A 22890-nucleotide genomic window follows, 5' to 3' on the forward strand; every position below is an offset into this window, starting at 1 on the left:
ATATATATATTTATTTATTATCTTATATTAGAATTATATTCTTTTAAGATTTTTTGGCATCTAGTTAAGTAGGAAAACTTGGTTTGATACTGTAGGACAAGATGTATGATAATGAGACCGCTCTTGTGTTGGATTATCCATCACTTTTATCTCATGTCTTTCTTCTTCTTTCTTGAGTTTACTCCATCATTTTGGTAGAGCATGTTCTCTAGCTGCTCTGTGAGAAAGGGAATATGGAAAGAAATTTTTTTTTATCTCTTTCATGTCCAAAAATGTATTTATTCTGCCTTCCCATATGATTATTTGCCTGGATTTAAAATTCTAGGCATGAAATCTTACTCCTTCAGAATTTTGAAAGCATTGCACTATTGTCCTTCAATTGCCAGAATTACTGTTGAGAAGCCTGAAGGTATTTTGTGTTCCCGATACTTTGTATGTGACCTGTTTTTTCCTCTTCTCTGGAAACTTGTAGGACCTTCTCTTGATTCCCAGGCTTCTGAATTTTCCTGATGGTATGCTTTGGTGTAGATCTTTAAATCACTCATTGTGCTGGGTTTTCAGTAAGTAATTTCAATCTTGAAACTGGTAGCCTTCAGTTTTAGAAATTTCTTTTTGGAATTATTTTATAGATAATTTTCTTGTCTTTATTTTCATTCTTCATTTCTTCTGGTATTCTGTTACTCAGCTGTTGAGATCCTTGCACTGGTCCTCTAATTTTATTATCTTTATTCTCTTTGTCCTTTTTTGTACTTTCTGGGATATTTCCTTAAGTTTATCTTCTAAACTTTTATTGAGTTTTCCATGTCTTCTATCTGATTTTTTATCCTCCTTACCATTTTAACCCTCTTAATTCTGCTTTTGATAAAAGCAAGTTCTTACTTAATGAATATAATATTTTTTTCTAATCTTTTTGAAGATATTATTGACATATTTAAAAGCATTTCTTCTTGCTGTTTAGCATTCTCATAGTACCAAAACCAAATCTTTTGCTGTCAAGTCAATTCCAGAAACTAAAACTTATATAAATAAAATTACTCAATACAAATAAATTTCAAAACGTTAGAGCAAAAATCTCACTTAAAAGTGATTTAAAAAGTTTTTTCTTTTAAAAATTTCTGTCTCAGTGGGCTGAGTTTTTGCCCAAAATGTTGTAATTTATATTGCTGGGGATTTTTTTTTTTTTGCTTCCCTCATTATTGATAGCACCTACCTAAATTCACACATTTTTCTGTGGAGAATTTTCCCTATATTTATTATTTTCTTTTGTTAATGTTGGCTCATTTAAAGCAAGGAACTTAAAATGCCTAGGTGGTTTTTTATGGCTCTATAAATACAAAGGCTTGGTCCTGACTTTTTAAAACTAATTTTTGATAAAATTAAACATGCAAATATCTTCATACCAATGAGAATGCCTTCTACTTCACAAAAGACCAAAAGGAGTGGACATCAACCATGCTCCCAAGCTATCTTTTTCTCGTGTTTGGTCTTCACATGCCATGCTAGAGGCTTTTCCCAGATGAGTCCCTACTCATGTACTCAAACTTTTAAGAGGTTTTTGAGTAGCCCACTCTTAACCACAAGCAAATAACTGAGGATCATAAGACATCTAGGAACTATGGAAGTCACTATAGGGTGATCTGGCTGGTGTGTTTTCCTTGAGAATCTTCTTATGTTAGTATCTTTAGTTCTCATCTCTTGAGCTGTTCAGATTCCCCACAGCAAGATTTATTCATTTATTTAAAAGTGTTTTCGTTTTCTATATACTAGGCACTAAGGTATGGTAGTAAACAAAACAGACCAAAATTCCTTCTCTCATGAGCCTGTATTTTAGTGAATGAGATTGGCCATAAATGAGCTAATTAATTATGATTTATGGTATGTTTAGTAATGATAAGTGGTAAGAAGTACAAGCAAAATAGGGAAGCGTGGTGTAAAATATTGGAGGAGTGAGGGAGAAACGGGGAGCTCTAGTGGTGTAGTGCCTAAGGCATTTGACTACTAACCAGAAGATTGGTGGTTCAAACCACCAGCTACTGCTTGGAAGAAAGATTGGGCAATCTACTTCTGTAGAGTTACTGCCTCGGAAACCCAAGGAGGGGTTGCTGTGAGTCGAGATGGACTTGACAGCAGTGAATTTGGTTTTTTGGTTTGGAGGGAGAAATGTGGCCAGGGGAAGCCTCCTTGAGAAGATGGCTTTTCAGTAAAAACCTGAAAAAGGTAAGGGAATGAGTTGGGGAAGAGAGTTCCAGGCAGAAGGAATAAATCCTGAGATACAATGTGTCTGGCGTGTTTGAGGAACAATGTAGAGACAATTGTGACTTTTCTTCTGTTTTTTGTGCTTGCTTACTGCACTGTAGCTGCCTATGTGAATATATTCATTTAGTTTCTTTGTCTCTCCTCACTAAAATCTGTTGAATAAATAAATGTAATTCATTTTTGGAAGGTTTTTTATCCAAAGGTTGAGGGAAAAAAAAAAAGTTTTGTATTTGTCTGAAAAATGCATTTCTAATATTAATCTTATTCAATGATAGTAAAAAAGAAGTAAGATATAACTATATTCCATTTTTCTTTTCTGGCTCTTCTGCTTTTGTTGAATTTTTATTTTTGGAAAAATACTGAGAACACAGCATTTACCAATTTGACATTTTTCATGTGTGTAATTCAATAAAGCCAATGGCATTGATCATATTGTGCAACCATCACTTACATTATCATTTTAAAAATGTGATATATTATTACCAGGGAGCTCTGGTAGTGTAGTGCTTAAAGCACTTGACTGCTAATCAGAAGGCTGGCGGTTCAAACCCACGAGCCACTCCTCGGAAGGAAGGTTGGGCAGTCTACTTCTGTAATGATACTGTCTTGGCAACCCAAGGAGAGGTCGCTATGAGTCGGGTCCGACTCAATGGCACATAACAACAACAACAATATATTATTACCATTTTTCTCTGAATTATTATAGGCTTTAGCAGTTTAAGATTACCATAAAAATAGGATCCATGGGCTCCTTTTTATTCCACAGGTACATTTTATAATTTTTACCTTTTTTTCATCTAGGAAGAAGGGTTTTGGTGGGACTGCAGGAATGGCATTTGTGGGAACAGTGTGTTCAAGGAGCCATGCAGGCGGGATTAATGTGGTACGTTTTTGTCCTTGGTTTTCAACTTTGGACCTCTGCATTAGGGTGGTATCAAGCATTTATGGACTTTATACTTGCTCCAAAAATAACCCCAAGCCAAACTCACTGCCATCGAGTTAGATCTGACTCATAGCGACCCCTTCTTGGGTTTCTGAGGCGGTGTCCCTGCGGAAGTAGATTGCCCAACCTTCCTTCCAAGGAGTGGCTGGTGGGTTTGAACCACCAGCTTTCTGATTAGCAGTCAAATGCCTTTGGCACTGTGCCACCAGAGCTCCTTATACTTCCTCCATAGTCCTTAAATCATTATTTTTGGCATTATGAGGGACATAGTAGAAGTGGGGGGAGCTCTGGTGGTGTAGTGCCTAAAGCATTTGACTGCTAACCAGAAGGCTGGTGATTCAAACCCACCAGCCATTCCTCAGATGGAAGATTGGGCAATCGCCTTCCATAGAGATACTGCCTTGGAAACTCAAGGAGGGGTTGCTATGAGTTGAATCTACGTGATGGCAGTGAGTTTTGTTTTGTTTTTTTAGTAGAAGTGGCAGATGTGTTCTTTCTATCCCTAAAGACTGGTTCAAGTTTTCTAATGTTTATTATGTGTTTATTGACCCTTCATTTTTTTGGATGTGGAAACATAGGTTCTTATTTGATAGAATCAAATTAGAACCATCAATTTGATTTTCCATAACTACCATGGATAATCTTTTGGTGCTAAAGTAATTGACTTATTGCTGGAAAGATCCATCTCTGTTACAATCATTATGTTGAGGTCATGCTATTTGGTTGTTTCAGCTGGATCCTTGATATATCATCAAGGCTGCCATCATTGTACTGAATAAATTTCTTTTTGTGAAAAAAAAATCCAAGAAATAAAACGCTTCCCTTTTCCTCAGAAACCTAATTAATGGCTTCCTGTATTTCCGCAGTTTGGGCAAATCACTGTTGAGACATTTGCATCCATTGTTGCTCATGAGCTGGGTCATAACCTTGGAATGAATCATGATGATGGGAGAGATTGTTTTTGTGGAGCAAAGAGCTGCATCATGAATTCAGGAGCATCGTGAGTGACTGAATACTTTCTTCTTATTTTTCTAAATATGGTATTGTATAGACCAGGGTTTCTTAAACTCTGCCAACACTCATGTCTATGTTGAAAAAACAGGAAAAATTACTCCTGGCTTTCAGGAATTAATTACATGATTTAGCAATGAGAAGTCTATTTTTAAATTAAATAACCCCAGAGAGCTTTAAGAAAGAAACATTGAAGTAGTTACAGATATGTAGGTATACTTCCATAAGCACCCACCTACTTGGACCTGAGCACGTATTGTTGTGGATTGAATTGTGTCCCCTCTCAAAATTACGTTGAAGTCTTAACATCTGTGTCTGTAAATATAACCCTGTTTGGAAAAAGGAAAAACAGACATGGAGACACACACACATAGAGGGAAGACAGATGCCATGTGAAAATCCCTCTATAAACAAAGAAATGTTGAGAATTGCCAGCAGACATCAGAAACTAGGAGAGAGGCCCCCAGAAGCATTAAACATGGTCCTGGTTTTGACTCTTAGCCTCCAGGACTATGAGAAGATAAATTTTTGTTTTGTAAAGCTACACACTTGCCTATATACTGTCTTATCTGCTACTGTGGTTGAATTTCCCAGCTCATTCAAAAGGCCAGTCTCACCAGCAATTTTATTCTCCCTCCCTTTTGCTTGCTGTTTCCTTTTTCTTTTTCTCCTCTCCCTTCCTTCCCCATCATCATTTATTTTTTGTTCCCAACTGGATCTTTCCAGCAAACAAATACATCGTAATTTTCCCTGCTTTTTATAAAAAAAAAAAAGCTTTTCTCTTGACTCCATTTCTTCTGCCAGCCACCACCTTAATTTTTCTCCTTTACTTTAGAGCAAAATTTTTTTAATTGAAAAATTCCTTAAAATATTTGTTTAGACTCACTGTTTCTGGTGTCTCTTATTTCATTCCCTTTGAACTTACTTCAACAGAATTTCACTCCCACCAGTTCATAAAACTCCTTTTTTTGAGGTCTACAGTGGCCACCACATTGCTAAATCCAATAATGATTTCTCAAGCCTCCTCTTACTTGACCTCTTAGCAGCATCTGATGCAGTAAATTTATTTTCTCCTTGGAAATAATGTTTTTATTTGCTTCCAAGACATTATGCACTCCTAGGTTACACCTAAGGAGCTCTGGTGGTATAGTGGTTAAGGCATTTGGCTTCTAACCAGAAGGTTGGTGGTTCAACCCCACCAGCTGCTCTGCAGAAGAATGATGAGGCAATCTGCTTCTGTAAAGATTTACAGCCTTGAGAACCCAGTAGGGGTTGCTATGAGTTGGAATCAACTTGATCGTGGTGAGTTTGAGTTTTTGAGGTTGTAGCTAGCTATAAATTTAATAAGAACTCTACAAAATTTATTTGAGCAAAATTATAAAACACTCTTAAATGACACAAAAGTAGACTTAAATAACTGCAAAGAGAAATCATATTCATAGATAAAAAGATTCAAAGTCATTAAGATATCTGTTTTCCCTACAGTAATTCATAAATTGAATGTGACTCCAATAAAAATAATAAGTTTCTCTCTGGAGCTAGACATGTTGATTTTAAAATTCAAATGGGAAAATAAATAAGAATATCCAGGAAAATCCTGGGGGGAAAAAAAGGTAATGTTGGGAAAGAAAAGGGCAGCTCTACCAGACACTAAAACATTTTTGGAGCTTCTGTACACCCACTTCTCATTTATTGATATGGTTACAAAGACTAGGTTGTTACGCAAAAATCAGAGGGATGCAAAAGTAGAAGATGACCACATCATACCACAAAATGGAAGATGACTACATCATTACATAACTGCCAAATTAAATCATTACATAATTGCCAAACAACTGAGAATCATGACCCAGCCAAGTTGACATGTAATGGTAGCCCTCACAGCCGGTGTTACTCTCACTTTGCACCTTGGTGTTCATCACTACTGCCAGATTATATTGTTAAGGTGCAAAATGGTCAAATAGTGTATTTTTTACTGTTGTCATAAATGCAAAATATTGGATAATGGGATACTTGGTAAGTGAGAAGTAGGTGTATTTTAGAGTGGTAAAGTAGAGCAAAAATGAGGAAAATTCTCCATGAGATGGATTGATATGGTGGCTGCAACAATGGGCTCAAATATACCAAAGATTATGAGAATGGACCAGGACTGGACATTGTTTAGTTCTGTTATACATAAGGTCACCATGAGTTGTAGCTGACTCAACAGCAAATCATAACAACAAATAATTAAAAGAATAGAAAAGAGGAGTAAGAACATGAGGGCAGTGTAGGATGGTGAAAAGGAATTATATAATTCATGAATCATAATCTTGGTGGTTGTGAGAGTGAAGTTAGAGGAGAGTCTACACAGTATCACCCTTACTTCTGACACAAATTCCAAGCCGGGACTATTCCTAAAACCACCGTCTAGTTTGATAATTCATTAAAAGGACTCACAGAATTCACTGAAAACTGTTATACTCAAAGTTTGATTTATTATAGGGAAAGGATACAGATTAAAATCAGCCAAAGGAAGAGACACATAGAGCAGAGTCCAGGAGATTTCCAAATGTGAAGCTTCCAATTGTTCTTTTCCAGAGGAGTCAGGAGAGCTTTACCCTTCTGGTCTTGATGTGTGTCAACATACATGGGAAATTACCAGCCAGGGAAGCTTTTCCAAGCCACTTAGAAGGTCTAGCTGATCTTGTGTGACCCAAAACCTCACCCTAATGTGGCTCAGTGCCCCCACCTAAAAACACATTGTTACTGTCAGGCTGCTCAAGCCTCCCAGGTAAACAAAGACACTCTTTATTTATTTATTTTTTACTTACTTACTTACATACGTATGTGTGTGTGTGTATGTATATGTAGTGATTTGAGTGAAAGTTTACAGAGCAAATTCACTTTCCACACAGCAGTTTATATACACTTTGTCTCATGACATTGACCACAATTTACCCCAGTACAACAGCTCCCCTTGAGTTTCCTTCCGATAGTTACCTCTTCCCTGTGTCCATCCGTCCATGCACTCCTGCCCACTGAGCTGTCTCCCTATGCATAAACAGCCCATCTTTCTCCCAGGATTGTTCTCTCTAAGGATTGTATCTACCTTGGGCAAATGTTCAACTCATATGCCTGCTTTTTGTTTGGCTGGAAGCCACAGGTGTGGGTTCATTTCTACTCCTGAAGGGCAGTTGGGGGTCAACAAACCTGATCTCCTCCCTGCCCTCCCTTTTTTTTTCCCTCAAATGATTTTGAGTTTTGTTCCACATTGTTCTCCCTCTCTCTCCAGGATCTCCTCCATAGATCTCCTCTGAGTGGTTGACAGTGGTAGCCAGACACCGTCTAGTTCTTCTGGTCTCAAAGTTGTATAGGATGTGGATTGCATGGTGTACCAGTCCCTTGGACTAATTGTTTCCATGCATCTTTGGCTTTCTTCATTCTTCTTTGCTCTGGTCGAGGAGATACCCATCGTTGCATCTAGATGGCTGCTTGCAAGCTTTTAAGATCCCAGTCGCGACAATGTTTTATGTAGTATGTTATGCCAATTGAGCTTGATGTTCCATGCAGCTATGGTCCCGAGCCCACGGGTTCAACTACTTGCTCCCTCTGGGTAGCTGGCTGTGACCAAGAGGTGACTACAACCTTGCCCCTTTTCAGCTCTCCTATACACCTGGGAATTCTTATAGAACATACAAATACACTCATAGAACCATTGAACACAGACACTCTTATCATGCATGACATTCCAGTGATTTAGAGATTACATCCCAGAAGCTGAAGGCAAAACCCAGACCTTTTTTAAGGCAAAGCTTAGACCATTTTTTTTTTTTTTTTAATTAGGATTTGGGTGAAGATTTACAGAGTAAATTCACTTTTCATACAGCAGTTCACATATACTTTGTCTCATGTCATTGACCAAAATTTACAATGCAGCAGCTCCCCTCCCACTTCCTCCCCATAGTTACCTCCTCCCAGTGTCCATCCCTTCATACTCTTCTGCTATCTCCCTGTGTATAAGCAGCCCTTCCTTCTCCCATGATTGTTCTCTCCAGGGCGTGTGTCTACTTGAGGTAAATGTTTAACTCACATGCCTGTACTTTGTTTGGCTGGAAACCACAGTTGTGGGTTCAATTCCAGACCTGCAGGGCAGCTAGGGGCCATAGTCTCAGTGGTTCCACCAGGCTCTATTGGACCAGCAAACCTGGTCCCCACCTTCTTTTTTTTTTTTCCTCCAAATGATTCTGAGTTTTGTTCCACATTGTTCTCCCTCTCTATGCAGGATCTCCTACATCCCTTCCAAGTGGATGGCAGTGGTAGCTGGGCACCATCTAGTTCTTCTGGTCTCATAGTTGTATAGGTTGCAGATCGGATGGTGTACCAGTCGCTAGGACTGATTGTTTCCATTAATTTTGGTTTTCTTCTTTCTTCTTGACGAGGAGAGACGCGTTGTTGCATCTAGATGGCAGCTTCCTAGCTTTTAAGGTCCCAGTCGCTACTCGCCGAAGTAGTAGGTGGAACAATGTTTTGTATAGTATGTTATGCCAATTGAGCTTGATGTCCCCTGCGACTATGGTCCCAAGCCCGCAGGATCAACTACTCGGTCCCTCTGGGTAGCTGGCTGTGACCAAGCAATGACCATAACCTTGCCCCTTGTCAGCTCTACTATACGCCTGGGAATTCTGATCATTCACATGAACTTATAGGCCCATTGTCTGCCCTATATATGATCTTGGATACACTCTCCATTTAGACATACCTAATTGTTTAGCTTGTTCACCTATCCATCCATATACCCATGTTTGCTTTCACTGACAACTCAGTACTGTATATGCAAAAGGGTTCATATTTATTGTCTGTACTGCCCATGTAACTCTCTCTGTCTTTCTCATCCTCAATGCTGCCATATTGGTCACTCACATTTGGTACATTGCCCTTCTCTTCACCCAAATCAATATTTATTTCTATCTATCTAACAGTATTCCCTCCCCTCCCCTCCCACCCCTGGTAACCAACAAAGAAAATGTCCTCCAATAGATAAACCTTTCCTTAACTTTTACAATAATGGACTAATACAATATTTGTCAGACCATTTTTTGGGCAAGGTTAAATTCTTTATTACACAGTGGTATTGAAAGATTTTTTGATTTGAGTATTAGAGGGAGTGAGCTGAAATATTGAGGAAGTTGGAGAATGAGGTGCCTGACATTTTGAGATTACAGAGGGAGAACAGTTACTGATAATGATCAATGGGAGTGAATGATTAGGCAGATGGTGGACTCAGATCAATGAAGAAAAATGATAAAGGGACTGTGAGCCTGGTATGTTTGAAGGATGATGTATGTAGATATTGAAATCACTATGAATTTTGACAGATGTATTGGAGAGAATATGCCAAAATGTTTAACTGGCCCTGTAATTCAGTGCTAGTCTTACCTGTAATTGTTGTTTTTATCTTCTAGGCGCTTCTGTGTTTTTTTCACTCATTTACTCTGAACAGATGCTTATTTTTAAATTAAGAAATAAAACAAAGTCATTGTAGGATGAAGAAATATAGGTACTACCTGATAATAAATATTAATATTTAATAACATTGAACATTTATTTTTTATCAGTGTTTCCTTATCTATACTCAAGAACTGATAATATATGCTAGTAATATTACATATTGTTAATATTGTTATGGTGTTTTTAATTTTTTTTTACTTTTCAGTGGATGGTAATATTTCAGATATATCTAAATAGCATGACTTGAAATTATTTTCTCATTATTGTTCCTGTCATTATAATTTCATACTTTTATCTAGCATATGTAGTATGTTTATCAGTCATTGCCCATGTCTGTCTAAGAGGTGTGATTGTCTCATGAGTCATTACTTGAGTTTATGTACTTTTTTATTAGTTTTCTAATAATAAGTTTTTACGTTAGTGGGGCAGGTATAAAGAATGTAGATAAGTATTCCACTGCTCATAAATGTTCATCTCCCAAGTTTCATTTCACTGGTACTGTTTTGCAAATGAAGTAGAAATTTATTGGGCTTATAGTATTGAGATGGAGCATGGCTGAGATGTGGTTTTAAGGCAAGTGAGATAGTTTAAGAGACTTATTTGATCTAAATGAGATTGTGCAAGAAATTAAACCTCAGGATTGCATTACATGTTGGGAGTTAGTGTAGAATCACTTAAGGGACATTAATAAGCTAAAATTGGGCTAGTAGCAAACACAGTGACTCATTGAGGCTGTGGTCTGAGGCAATACCTATTATAATGGTTTGGTCCAAAAGAGACTTTGAATAAAGGTGTACTGATTTCTAGATCTCGGAATACAAGGCGTTGGAGAATAAAAAATGTCCCACTGTTCAAAGAAATAACGTAAGTAAAACACTCATTATTGAATGAAAGAGGGCCTCCTCTTCTAAGAAAAAAAGTAAACTTTCCTAGAAGACAGTGCACAAACTTCCAGTTTGAATAGAGAAGTATGTTCTGGACTGAGCACAGATATTTTAGTGATTTATTAGAATTTCCTCCTTTGGTAAGAGAATTTAACAGCCCCTTCCTCTGTCCTGTAGGGTCACTATGAGTCAGAATAGACTTGGTGGTAGTGGGTTTGGTTTGGTTTTTCCCTTACTGCAGTCTTAGAAGAAAATAAGTGGTTGTTATTTTTTACTCTGTTTTCTTCTGATAATTGATTGCTGCCTGTATCAGCTGTGGCCCTATATATCAGAATTTTGATCCCTGACGAGGCCCACCAGTGACCAAATTCACCTCTTTTCCTAGGAGATTCCTTAATCCTGGTTGGATATCTTTCTTGTTTGTTATACCCTACTGAGCCTAATCTTAGAGAGGGAAACATCAAGCCTTCTTATTGTTGGGCCTTCTTATTCTGATAGTGCTTGTGACACATTAAAAAAATATTATGAAATATGACACATACAGATAGTTACTGAAACAGATGTACAGTGTAACACATTTTTATAAAGTCAACACCAGTGTGACCACCCAAGCCCCCAAGTCATTACTTAGCATCCTCAAAAGTCCTTTGTGTGGTCTTTCTGACTGTAATTCACTGTCATCGAGTTGGTTCCAACTCATAGTGACCCCCTTTGGGTTTCCAAGGTGGTAAATCTTTACAGAAGTAGATTGACCAGTCTTCCTTCTGTGGAGTGGCTGATGGGTTTGAACCGCCAACCTTTTGATAAGCAGTCAAATGCCTTAGGCACTACACATACTCCACTTAAAATTAACCATTATCCTGATTTTTATGGTAATCATTTCTTTCCTTTTCTTTCTAGTTTTGGCACCAAAAGTTCCTAAATACTTTAGTTTTTGTACTCTAATTAGATAGAACAGATTAAATAGAATAAGTAAACAGATTATATAGTATGTTTCCTTTTGTGGGTGGCTTTTTTTTAGTTAACATTGTGATATTTTTTCAACCTGATGCATGGAGCTGCAGTACTTAACTCACTTTGTTGCTCCTGTCTTCCTTTGTTTTGAGGACTGCCCCTGAGGTTTAACTCCTCTGCACTTTTGGGTTATACCTGAGACAGAAAAGCTTAGCAGTAGAGGTAAAGCAGAGTTCTGGGGAAGTGCTCACCATGAGGTAGCTAATGTATTTTGGTGTATAGTGGTATTTTATCGAGCTTTTACCTTGCATTTCTGTGATTACTAATCAGGTCACTAGTCATAACATATTCTTAAGTTTGTGGGGCGCTTGAATTTCTTCTTTTGTAATGATGCTATTCAGTTTTCTTCTGGGGTGGTCTGTCTTTTTATTATTGATTTGTAGATGTTCTTTATAAATTTTGTTTATGAGAACTTGGTTGGTTATATGTGTTGCATGTATTCCTTCTGTGGCTTCTTTTTGACTCTTTTTGGAGAATTTTGATGAAAAGTTCTTAATTTATGAACAATTGGCCACCCAGAAATAAAGCTCTGAAGGCAGGATAGGAAAGAAGGACAAATGGAAATGGGAAACACAAGGAGGAAGTGGCAAGAATGCCATTATATTGTGGGGAATGTAGTCAATGTCATGAAACAAAATGTGTGTGAACTGTTGAGTGTAAACCAATTTGCTCTGTAAACTTTCATTCAAATCACAAAACAAAGTTGAAAAGATTCTTAATTTATTATATTTAGTTAGTCCTATGTGTCAATATTGCTTTTTTTGTGTGTCCTGTTTAAGAAATTATTTCCTAACCTAGGTATCATGGAGCTGTTCTCCTATTGAAAAAAAAAAACAAAAAACAAACTCACTGCTGTTGAGTCAATTCCAACTCATAGTGACCCTTCCTTGGGTTTCTGAGGCGGTATTTCTACGGAAGTAGATTGTCTTTCTCCTGAGGAGTGGCTTGTGGTTTTGAACCGCCAGCCTTCTGGTTAGCAGTGAAATGCCTTAGGCACTATGCCACCAGAGCTCCTATATCACATTCTAAACTTTTCATGTGTTTTGCCTTTCATATTTAGGTGTATAATTTACCTAGAATATTGTTTGCATGCATTGTAAAGTAGGGGTCAAGTTTTCCCTAATATAAACCTATTGTTCCATTGGCACCATTTTTAAAGAGACTTTCATTGGTGATTTGCAGTGTCAGCTTTGTCAAAAGTCAAGTGTCCATAAATGTATGTGTCTGTTTCTGGCCTCTCACTTCTGTTCCCAGAATCTCTTTGTCTGTATTTGTGTCAATCTCTCACTATCTGAGTTACCACAATTTTATAATGTTCTTATTGTTAGTTGTTGTCAGGTCAATTCTGACTCATGGTGACCCCGTGTATTACAGAGTAGAACTGCTCCATAGCGTTTTCTTGATTTGAATCTTAACAGAAGCAAAGTATCAGACCATGTCTTCTGTGGTACCTCTGGGTGGATTTGAATTGATAGCCTTTAGGTGAGCAGTCAAGCACAAACTGTACCATCTAGGTTAGCTTTATAATATAAAGTATATATGTAAAATATACTTGTTTTTTTAAAATTGTTCCACATTGACCAGCTTGTTTCAGTCTTGGCCATTGCTGTTTTCGCATGTAAATTTTAGAATTAGTCTTTCAAATTCCACAAGAAAGTTCTCTTCGGGTTTGTTTAGAATTGTTAGGAGTCTTTAGATTAGTTTGGAAAGAATTAACATCTTTATAGTATGGAGTTTTCAAGCCCATCATCTTTAATCCCTTTGATAATATTCCTGGTGGTACAGTGGTTAAAGCATTCAGTTGCTAATCTAAAAGTTGTCAGATCTAACCCACCAGCTGTTCCATGGGAGAAAAATGTGGCAGTCTGCTTCTGGAAAGATTTACAGCCTTCTGAATCCTATGGGGGCAGTTCTGTTCTGTCCTATAGGATTGCTGTGAATCGGAATCTGTCAATAGCAGTGAGTTTATAGAGATTTAGAATTCTTTTGTTAGCTTTATTCCAGTTTGCATCATCAGACAATAATCATAGTTTTCTTTCTTTCTCTTCATTCCCTATAACTTTTATTTACTTGTTTTTATTACCGTACTATATGGTCATAGTCCCTGGGTGGTTCAAATGGTTAAGCTCTCAACTACCAACCGAAGGTGTGATAGTTCAGACCCACCCAGAGGCACCTCAGAAGAAAGGCCTAGTGATCTGCTGCTTGAGAATCTGGTGGAACGCGGTTCTACTCTGCACCATAGGGTCTCCATGAATTAGGAGTGACTCAGTGGCAACTGGTTTGATTTTTTTTTGTTTACAGTTAATGCTTCTTACGTAATATTGAAATAGAGGTGGTGGTAATATACACCTTTGTCTTGTTTTTTGATATCAGAAGTAACCCACTGCCAACCCACTGCCATCAAGTTGATCTGACTCATAGCGACCCTATACAACAGAGTAGAACTGCCCCATAGGGCTCCATGTGAGTAGAGACCAATAGTTCTATCTTAGATGGCTACTTGCAAGCTTTTAAGTCCCAGATGCTACTCACAAATGTGGGATGCTGTTGTTGTTGAGTGCTGTCAACTCCATCCTGACTCATAATGACTCTATGTATAATTGAATGAAACACTTTCCAGTTCTGTACCATCTTCACAATTGTTGGTATGTTTGAGCTTATTGTTGCAGCCACTGTGTCAATCCATCTCACTTAGGATCTTCTTCTTTTTCACTGACCCTTGATTTTACCATGCATGATGCCCCTCTTCAGAGACTGGTTCTTCCTGATAATCCTTCAAAGTATGTGAGACAAAGTTGCCATCCTTACTTCTAAGGAGCATTCTGACTGTACTTCTTCCAAGACAGATTTCTTCATTCTTCTGGCAGTCCGTGGTATATTTAATATTCTTCACCAACACCAGAATTCAAATGCATCAGTTATTCTTCATTCTTCCGTATTCATCATCCAGCTCTCACATGTATATGAGGCAATTGAAAATATCATTGCTTGGGTCATTGTTGTTACTGATATGTGCCCTCGAGTTGGACCCGACTCATAGTGACCCCTCCTTGGAAGTAGATTGCCCAACCTTCCTTCCGAGGAGTGGCTGGTGGGTTTGAACCACCAGCCTTCTGGTTAGCAGTCAAGTGCCTTAGGTACTACGACACCAGAGCTCCTTGGTATGCTTGGGTCAGGCATACCTTAGCTATCAGATTGATATCTTTGCTTTTTAACACTTTAAAGAGGTGTATATTTGTGAACTATGTTATGCCAGTTGACTAAGTTATCCCCTGAGATTCTGGTTTGTTATATATATGGATATATATGCAGCTCCCACAAACATGTATATACATATGGCTACAGATACACCTATACCTGGCTGCATTTACTCATGTATGCTTTTCTATACACATATATACATCCATACCTACCCATGTAATCACACATGTATTTTTTGGTTGTTTTCGCTATTGTTGCAAAAATGTATATGTTATAGCATTTCCTGAAATTGTTCTTTTTTCCTTATGTACTTCTTAGAGTATTTACCTTGGTCAAGTTGTAATAACTTCACTCTTTTTTTTTTAAATTTTTATTGTGATGTGGGTACAAATTTACAAAGTGGATTTGTTTTGCACACAACAGTTTATGTACATTTGGTTTCATGGCCCCGATTATAATCTTCAACCATAAAAAGCTGTGTTCTCATCTCTTGCCTGTGACTGCCCTTTCCCTGTGCCCTTCTTATCTATACGTTCCTCTCTGTCCAACTTTCCCTATATGCAAATGCTGCCCTTCTGATGTTTCATGGTTGATTGATCTGGGGGTACATCTCCTTAAGGTATGTGGGTACATCTCCTTGGGATAGGTGTTCTGCTTGTTGGTCTTTCTACTTTTTGGCTGACAGCTAATCCACAGAAGTGAGTCCAATTCCAGACCCGAAGGATAAGCCAGGGCCACAGTCTTGAGGGTTCCACTATCCAACTAGTAATTCTGGCCTGTATCCAACCAGTAATTCTGGTCATTTTTGTGGTTTTGAATTTTAATCTACATTTTTCCTCCCCCTCTATCCAGGATCTCCAATTTTGATCGCTTTCTGAGTAGTTGGCCTTGGTAGCCAGGCACCATCTAATTCTTCTGCTCTCAGAGTCACGAAGGCTGAGGTCCCCATGGTCCGTCATATCCTTGGGCTTACTTTTCCAATTCCCTTTGATTTTCTTGACTCTTCTTTGCTCCAGATGAGCAGAGACCCATAATTGCATCTTAGGTGGCCGCTTGATAGCTCTTAAGATCCCAGTTGCTACTCACCAAAGATGTAGAACAAGATTTTTATGAAGTACAGCAGGAATGTTCCTTGGAAGCAATAATGGCCAGACTTTGTCTCACCTACTTTGGTCTTATTGTCAGAAGGGACCATTTCCTGGGGAAGGATATCATGCTTGGTAAAGTGGAGGGTCAGGGTAAAAGAGGAAGGCCCTCAGTGAGGTGAATTGACACAGTGGCTGCAGTGATGGGCTCCGGTGTAGGAAAGATTGTGAGGCTGGTACAGGACTGCACTGTATTTCATTCCGTTGTACTTAAGGTCATTATGAGTTGGAACCAACTCTATGGCACCTAACAACAACATGTTGTGGCAATTGAGCATAGTGTCCCCTGAGACTATGGTCCTGAGCCTATAGGCCCAGTAACTCTTTCCGTCAGGGTGTTTGGTTGTCTCTAAGAAGCTACTCCAATCTTGTCCCCTGTTACTTCTGTACTGTGTATGAAGATTTTTGTAGTGCAAGTACTTATATAAGATAGTCTTCAGACGAATCTATCCTTGGCCTTGGGTACAGTCCTCTTCACCTACCTACACTTGATCTTCTCACCTGTCTATGCATTCACCCATAGCCTAGTGTTTGCTGCCACTGGTAATGCAGTATTGTGCATGTAATAGTATTGGTTCTGTTGTCTATATCTTTTGTGTATGTTTCTGTGTCCTGCTTCACCCTATTGTCATTGTACTGGTCACACACTTTTGTTATATTGCTTTCCCTTCACCTGAATCAACACATGACTCTTAACTAGTCAGAAATTTTCCCTCCCCTTCCCTCCTATCCCCAGTAACCAAAAAATAAATTTCCTTTCCTGTGTAAACCTTTCCTTGACTTTTTACAATAATGGACTCATACAATATTTGTCCTTTTGTGATTGACTGATTTCGCTTGGCATAATGTCCTCCAAATTCATCCACATTTTGAGGTGATTTGTGAATTCTTCATTATTTTTTAATGATGGATATTATTCCATTGTGTGAATATACCATAGTTTGGTTATCCATTCATCTGCTGATGGGCATTTAGGTTGTTTCCATCTCTTTGCTACAGTGAATTGTACTGCAAAGAACATGAGTGTGCATATGTCTGTATGTGTCCTGGCTCTCACCCCTTTAGGATATATTCCTAATAATGGAATTGCTGCATCAAATGATATTTCTATTTTCAATTTAAATTTTAAGGAAATGCTATACCATTTTCCATAGTGACTGTACCATTTCACAGTCCCACCAGTGGTGTATGTGAGTTCCAATCTCTCCACAACCTCGCTAAGTATTCTAGTTATTAGGAAGTTCCAGTATCTAATTTTTCTGTTTATGCATTTTTTGTTTTGTTTGATAGGCTATTCATGATGAAAATTAGGTTCCTTAGTTTTGACCCTACATTATCTTCCAGGAACTTTATAGTTTCAGCTTTCATATTTAGGTCTTTTACTCATTTTGAGTTAGTTTTTATGCATGTTGTTCAGTATGGATCTGCATATCGTTATGCAGTTTTGTCAGGATCATTTGCAAAGAGACTATTTCTTTACCATTGTATGGACTTTGACCCTTTGTTGAAGGTCAGCTGCCCAGATGGATGGATTTACTTCTGAATTCTCAATTCTGTTCTGTCAGTCTGTGTGACTGTCATTGAACCGGTACCTCATTGTATTGATTACTGTGGCTATATAGTAATTTTTGAGATTGGGAAGTGTGAGACCTCCTACTTTGTTTTTTTTCAATATTGATTTACCTATTCAGGGTCTCTTTCTTTTCCATATGAAGTTGGAGTTTAGTTTTTCCATTTCATTAAAGAATATTGTTGGGATTTAGATGGGATTACATTATATCCATAGATCGCTTTTGATAATATTGACATTTTCACAATGTTAAGTTGTCCAATCCATGAGCTAGAAATATTTTTCCATATATGTAGGTCTCTTTTGATATCCTGAAGTAGTGTTTTAGAGTTTTCCTTATATAAGTCATTTATGTTCCTAATTAGGATTATTCCTAGGTATTTTATCCATTTTGGGGTTTGTGATAGTTGGAGTTGCATGTCAACTTGGCTGGACCATAATTCTGAGTGGTTTAAGCAGTTGTGATGTGGGTTATTCCCATGATGAAATCAGACGTATATGTTTTGAGCAGCCAATCCGTTGAAAGGGAGATTCCCTAGGCGTGTGGTCTGCTTCCAATATATTTATGGACATCCTGGGAAAAGAGACTCTCTTCTGTGGATTGGGATCCTATTGTGCTGCCTACAACTGTCCATGAGTGAGCAATCCACCATTTGGCCTGGAGATCTTGAATTTGTGATTCATTGGAGTCAATAGCCAGTGTACTGCCTGCCAGCCTTGAGCTCCTCAGCCCCTGCAGCTGCGTGAGTCAGGAAGAGCCTCCAGCTTGACGTTTGATCCAAGAACTTTGGACTTGCCAGCTTCTATAAGTGTGTCAACCATTTTCCTAAGATAAATTTCCCTCTCTTTATCTACATACGCTTTACTGGTTTTGCTTCTCTAGAGAACCCAGCCTTACATGGGGTTATTGCAAATGGTATTGTTTTCTTGATTTCCTTTTCATAGTTCTTGTTAGTGTAGAAGAATCCACCTGATTTTTGTGTGTTGATCTTGTACCCTGCCACTTTGCTTAATCCTGCTATTATTAATTCCAGTAACTTTTTTGTGGATTCCCTGGGATTTTCTATGTATATGATCATGTCATCTGCAAATAAGGATAGTTTTACTTCTTCCTTTCCAATTTGGAGTCCCTTTCTTGCCTTACTGCTCTAGTTGGGACTTGCAGTGCAGTATTGAATAAGAGTGGTGATAAAAGGCATCCTTGTCTGGTTCCCATTCTCAAAGGGAATGCTCTAAATCTTTCTCCATTGAGAATAATATTGGCTGTTGATTTTGCATATATGCCCTTAATTATGTTGAGGAATTTCTCTTCTATTCCTATTTTATTGAGAGTTTTTATCAAGAAAGGGTGTTAGATTTTATCAAATGCTTTTTCTGTATCGATTGAGATGATCATGCAATTTGTTTGTTTTACTTATGTGGTGAATCATGCTAATTGATTTTCTAATGTTGAACCATCCTTGCATCCCTGGTATTACTGTCATCTGGTTATGATATATTATTATTATTTTTATATTCTTTTGCCTATAGTTTTGTTGAGAATTTTTGCACATATATTCATGAGGGATATTAGTATGTAATTTTCTTTTTTAGTGGTGTCTTTGCCCATATTTGATATTGTGGCTTCGTAGAATGAATTAGGGAGTTTTCCTTGCTTTTCTATGTTCTGGAATAGTTTGAGTAGAGTTGGAATCAACTTTTCTTTGAATGTTTGGTAGAATTCTCCAGTGAAGCCATCTGGGCATTTGTTGTTGTTGCTTTTTTTTAATGACTTCAATTTCTTTTGTTAGGAGTCTGTTCAAGTTTTCTTACCTCTATTTGTATTAGTTTAACCAAGAAAAACCAAACCCACTGCTGTTGAATTGGATCTGACTCATGGTAACCCTCCTTGGGTTTCTGAGGCAGTATTACTATGGAAGTAGATTGCCCAGTATTCCTTCCAAGGAGTGGCTGGTGGGTTTGAACCTCCAGCTTTCTGGTTAGCATTCAAATGCCTTAGGTACTACACCACCAGAGCTCATTTCTACAAATTTGTCCATTTCTTCCAGGTTTTCAAATTTGTTGGAGTACAGTTTTTCATAATATTCTATTATGTCCTTTTTACCTCATTTGTATATGTTGTAATGTCACTCATCTTATTTTTTATTTTAGTTATTTGCATGCTCTCCTTTTTGCCTTTTTCTGCTTAGAAGTGATTTCTTGATTTTAATTGATACTCTCAAAAAACTAACTTCTAGTGTTGTTGATTCTTCTATTACTTTATTGTTTTCTAATTTTTTTCTTTCTTATTTCTTGAGATGGGTACTTGGCTTACTTATTTTTGGCAATCTTTTTTTTCCTCCTCAAATAATGTTACGACTATTAATTTCCATTTAGGAGTTTCATCCTTTATCTATATCCCACATTTTTAAATATGTCATTAGTTCCATTGTGATTTCTTCTTTGACTATGAGTTGCTTAGAAATCTGGGGGTATCTTTGTTATCTTTTAGTTATTGATTTCCAGCGTAATTATATTATGAACATACTCTGTATAATTTTAGTCTTTTGTAATTTGTTGAGATTTGGGTCAATATATAAATCATTCTCCATGTTCTTATAAACTCTCTCAGTTGCTGAGTATATATATATCCATTATGTCATGTTCATTAATTGTATTGTTCAATTCCTTTATATTCTTGCTGCCTTTTCCATCAGTTACTGAGAAAAATATGTTAAAATTTCCCACTGTAACTATAGATTTAACTCAGTTTTTGGGAGGTGCCTTTCTGGAAAAATTGCCATTAAGAAGTTCTAGTTTACTTTCTTGTTGTTGTTGTTGTTATGTGCCATCGAGTTGGATCCGACTCATAGCGACCCCTCCTTGGGTTTCTGAGGCCTACTACCCCTATGTGCCACCTATATCAGAAAACCTCAATAATCATAGTACTCTTTTTCTTTATATAATCAAGTGCCATTACTTAGAGTCTCCTCAGAATTTCCTACATGTAGGCTGTGGGGATCACAACAGTAATAGTGTAAATGTATTTTGATTATTTCCATTTTACTCATAGAAATAATGTTCTAAATGATAATTAGTTTTTTTTTTTTTTTTTCCTTGTAGCCTGGTAGACTATTTCCACCATTAATCAGTCACTTCCCCTGTTGAGAAAAACTTTTGGAAAACTCACCTAGATGTGAGAAAAGAGATAAGGAGGTGCTTGGAGTCATAAGAGTCGATAGAGTTGATAGGTAGAGAGTAGGGATACTTTAGTTGCTATTCAAGCCAGGTATCAGGAAAATGGAGATTATCCTTCTTATTGATGTAGGTGTCAGCCAGGTATGACTAGGGAAAGAATATCTTCATTGTAACTTTAAAAGACTTTTAAGACATTACTGAAGGCTGTCATTAGGGGATCTTTGTTGATATCTCCATCTGCTAAAAAGCATGAGAAATAACTTATAATTCTGTTAGGCTTATAAATAAGTACTATAATCAACTTCATTGTGAGTGAAACAGATTTAGACTAACATTTAAAAAATTGTTTCTATGAGAAAATGTGTTCCAACTACTACTAAACAATAAGCTTATTTAAGAAATAATCTGTTTAGATGTGGTGGATTTGTGTAGATTAAAAGTAGAGACTCAGGTGTAGGAATATACATGTACCCACACAGCTCCTATGGCTATCGACTAATTAATGTATTCTTCTGTAAAATATTATTGAGTATCTGCTATGTGGTAGGCATTGTACTTACTACATAAAGATCTAACTTGAAAATATGAAACAATTAAAATCCTCTGTTTAAATTGAATTCTCCTTTGTTTATCAAATAATTATTTTGTGCTCCTCATTTGACATTTCCACTTTATGTCTAGTAGACAGAAACTCCTGTTGTGCCTCCTAAATTCTGCTCTACCTATAGTCTTCTCTATCTCAGTTAATGGTAACTCCATCCTTCTAATAATAGGACAAAAATGTTGATGTTGTCTTTGACTTCTCTCTTTTACCTCCTACCTCTCATCTTATTAACCCTTCCTTTAAAATATATAAATTATCCAACTACTTCTTCCCACTTTCTGTTGTTATGCTGGTCCACCATTATCTGCTGAGTGGATTTCTGTAGTCATGTTGTTGTTGTTATGTGCTGTTCCTGATTTCACATTTATCTCTTTGCCATCTATTCTTAATATATCAACTGTGTGATCCCATTAAAACAAATCAAATCATGTTATTTCTGCTCAACATTTTCCTTTGTCTCCTCCTCTTCCCCCATTTAACTCATAGTAAAAAGCTGAAATCTTACAAAGGCCTGTCTCTGCCTTCACTGACTGGTTCTCCTGTAACTCCTTTCTCTCAGTAACTCACTCATCTCCAATACCACTGGCTTCCTTGTTCATTGAACATGACAGCCTATATCTGTTTTAGGATTTTTGTACTTGCTATTCTGTCTCTGTTCTTCCCCTGTTGTTAGGTGCTGTCAAGTCATCTCTGACTCATAGCAACCTCATGTACAGCAGAATGAAACACTGCCCAGTCTTGTGCCAGTCCCATGGTCTTGGCTATACCTGAGCCCATCATTGTAGCCACTGTGTCAATCCATCTCGTTGAGGACCTTCCTCTTTTTCGTTGTCCCTCCACTTTGCCAAGCATGATCTCCTTCTCCAGGGAATGGTCCTTTCTTACAGCATGACAAAAGTAGGTGAGATGAAGTCTGGTCATTCTCGCTTCCAAGGAGCATTCTGGCTGCACTTCCAGGACAGATTAGTTAGTTCTTTTAGCAGTTCATGGTACTTTCAGCATTTTTCACCAACACAAGTCAAAAGCATCGACTCTTCTGCGGTTTTCCTTAGTCATTTTCCAGCTCTCACATGCATATGAGATGGTTGGAAATACCAATACTTGTGTCAAGGGCACTGTAATAGTTGGAGCTGTGTGTCAACTTGGCTGGACCCCAGTTGTGGGTGGTTGTTCCCATGATGGAATCAGATGACTGAGTTCTGAGTGGCCGGTCTGCCCAAGGGGAGTTTCCCTATGGGTGTGGCCTGCTTGCAGTGATATTCCAAGGGCAATCTGGAAGAACGGCATTCCGAACTACAGACTTCCTTGAGTGAGCAGCTCACTGCTCGCCCTGAAGGTCTCGGATTCATCTTTTATTGGAAACAACAACCAATATACTGCATGCCAGCTTGAATCTCTCGGCTCTGCTGTGCTTGCGGAAACCAAGGTGGCTGCAAGCCCCATCTCCTCCAGAGACGGACTTTGTGGCTTGGACTCTTCCGCTGTGCTCGCGGGAACCAAGGCGGCTGCAAGCTCCACCTCCTCCAGAGACGGACTTTTCAGCTTGGACTTGTCGGCTTCTATACGCTTGTGAGCCATTTACCTAAGATAAA

The 22890-nt window shown here is 37.9% G+C and overlaps 1 protein-coding gene across 1 annotated transcript in view; it reads left to right on the plus strand.

The window, feature by feature from the left end:
• ADAM9 (ADAM metallopeptidase domain 9) overlaps nt 1-22890 on the plus strand; it is a 233057-nt gene that overhangs the window by 85181 nt on the left and 124986 nt on the right. Inside the window, exons 9-12 of the mRNA XM_007935059.2 lie at nt 1768-1775; nt 3058-3139; nt 4066-4199; nt 5144-5267. Of these exons, the coding sequence (XP_007933250.1) occupies nt 1768-1775; nt 3058-3139; nt 4066-4199; nt 5144-5267 (348 nt within the window). The remainder of the gene's footprint in view (nt 1-1767; nt 1776-3057; nt 3140-4065; nt 4200-5143; nt 5268-22890) is intronic.

Source organism: Orycteropus afer, unplaced genomic scaffold (genome assembly GCF_000298275.1).
Source record: "Orycteropus afer afer isolate SDZICR_OR568_19922 unplaced genomic scaffold, OryAfe1.0 scaffold00024, whole genome shotgun sequence".
Classification (NCBI taxonomy): domain Eukaryota; kingdom Metazoa; phylum Chordata; class Mammalia; order Tubulidentata; family Orycteropodidae; genus Orycteropus; species Orycteropus afer.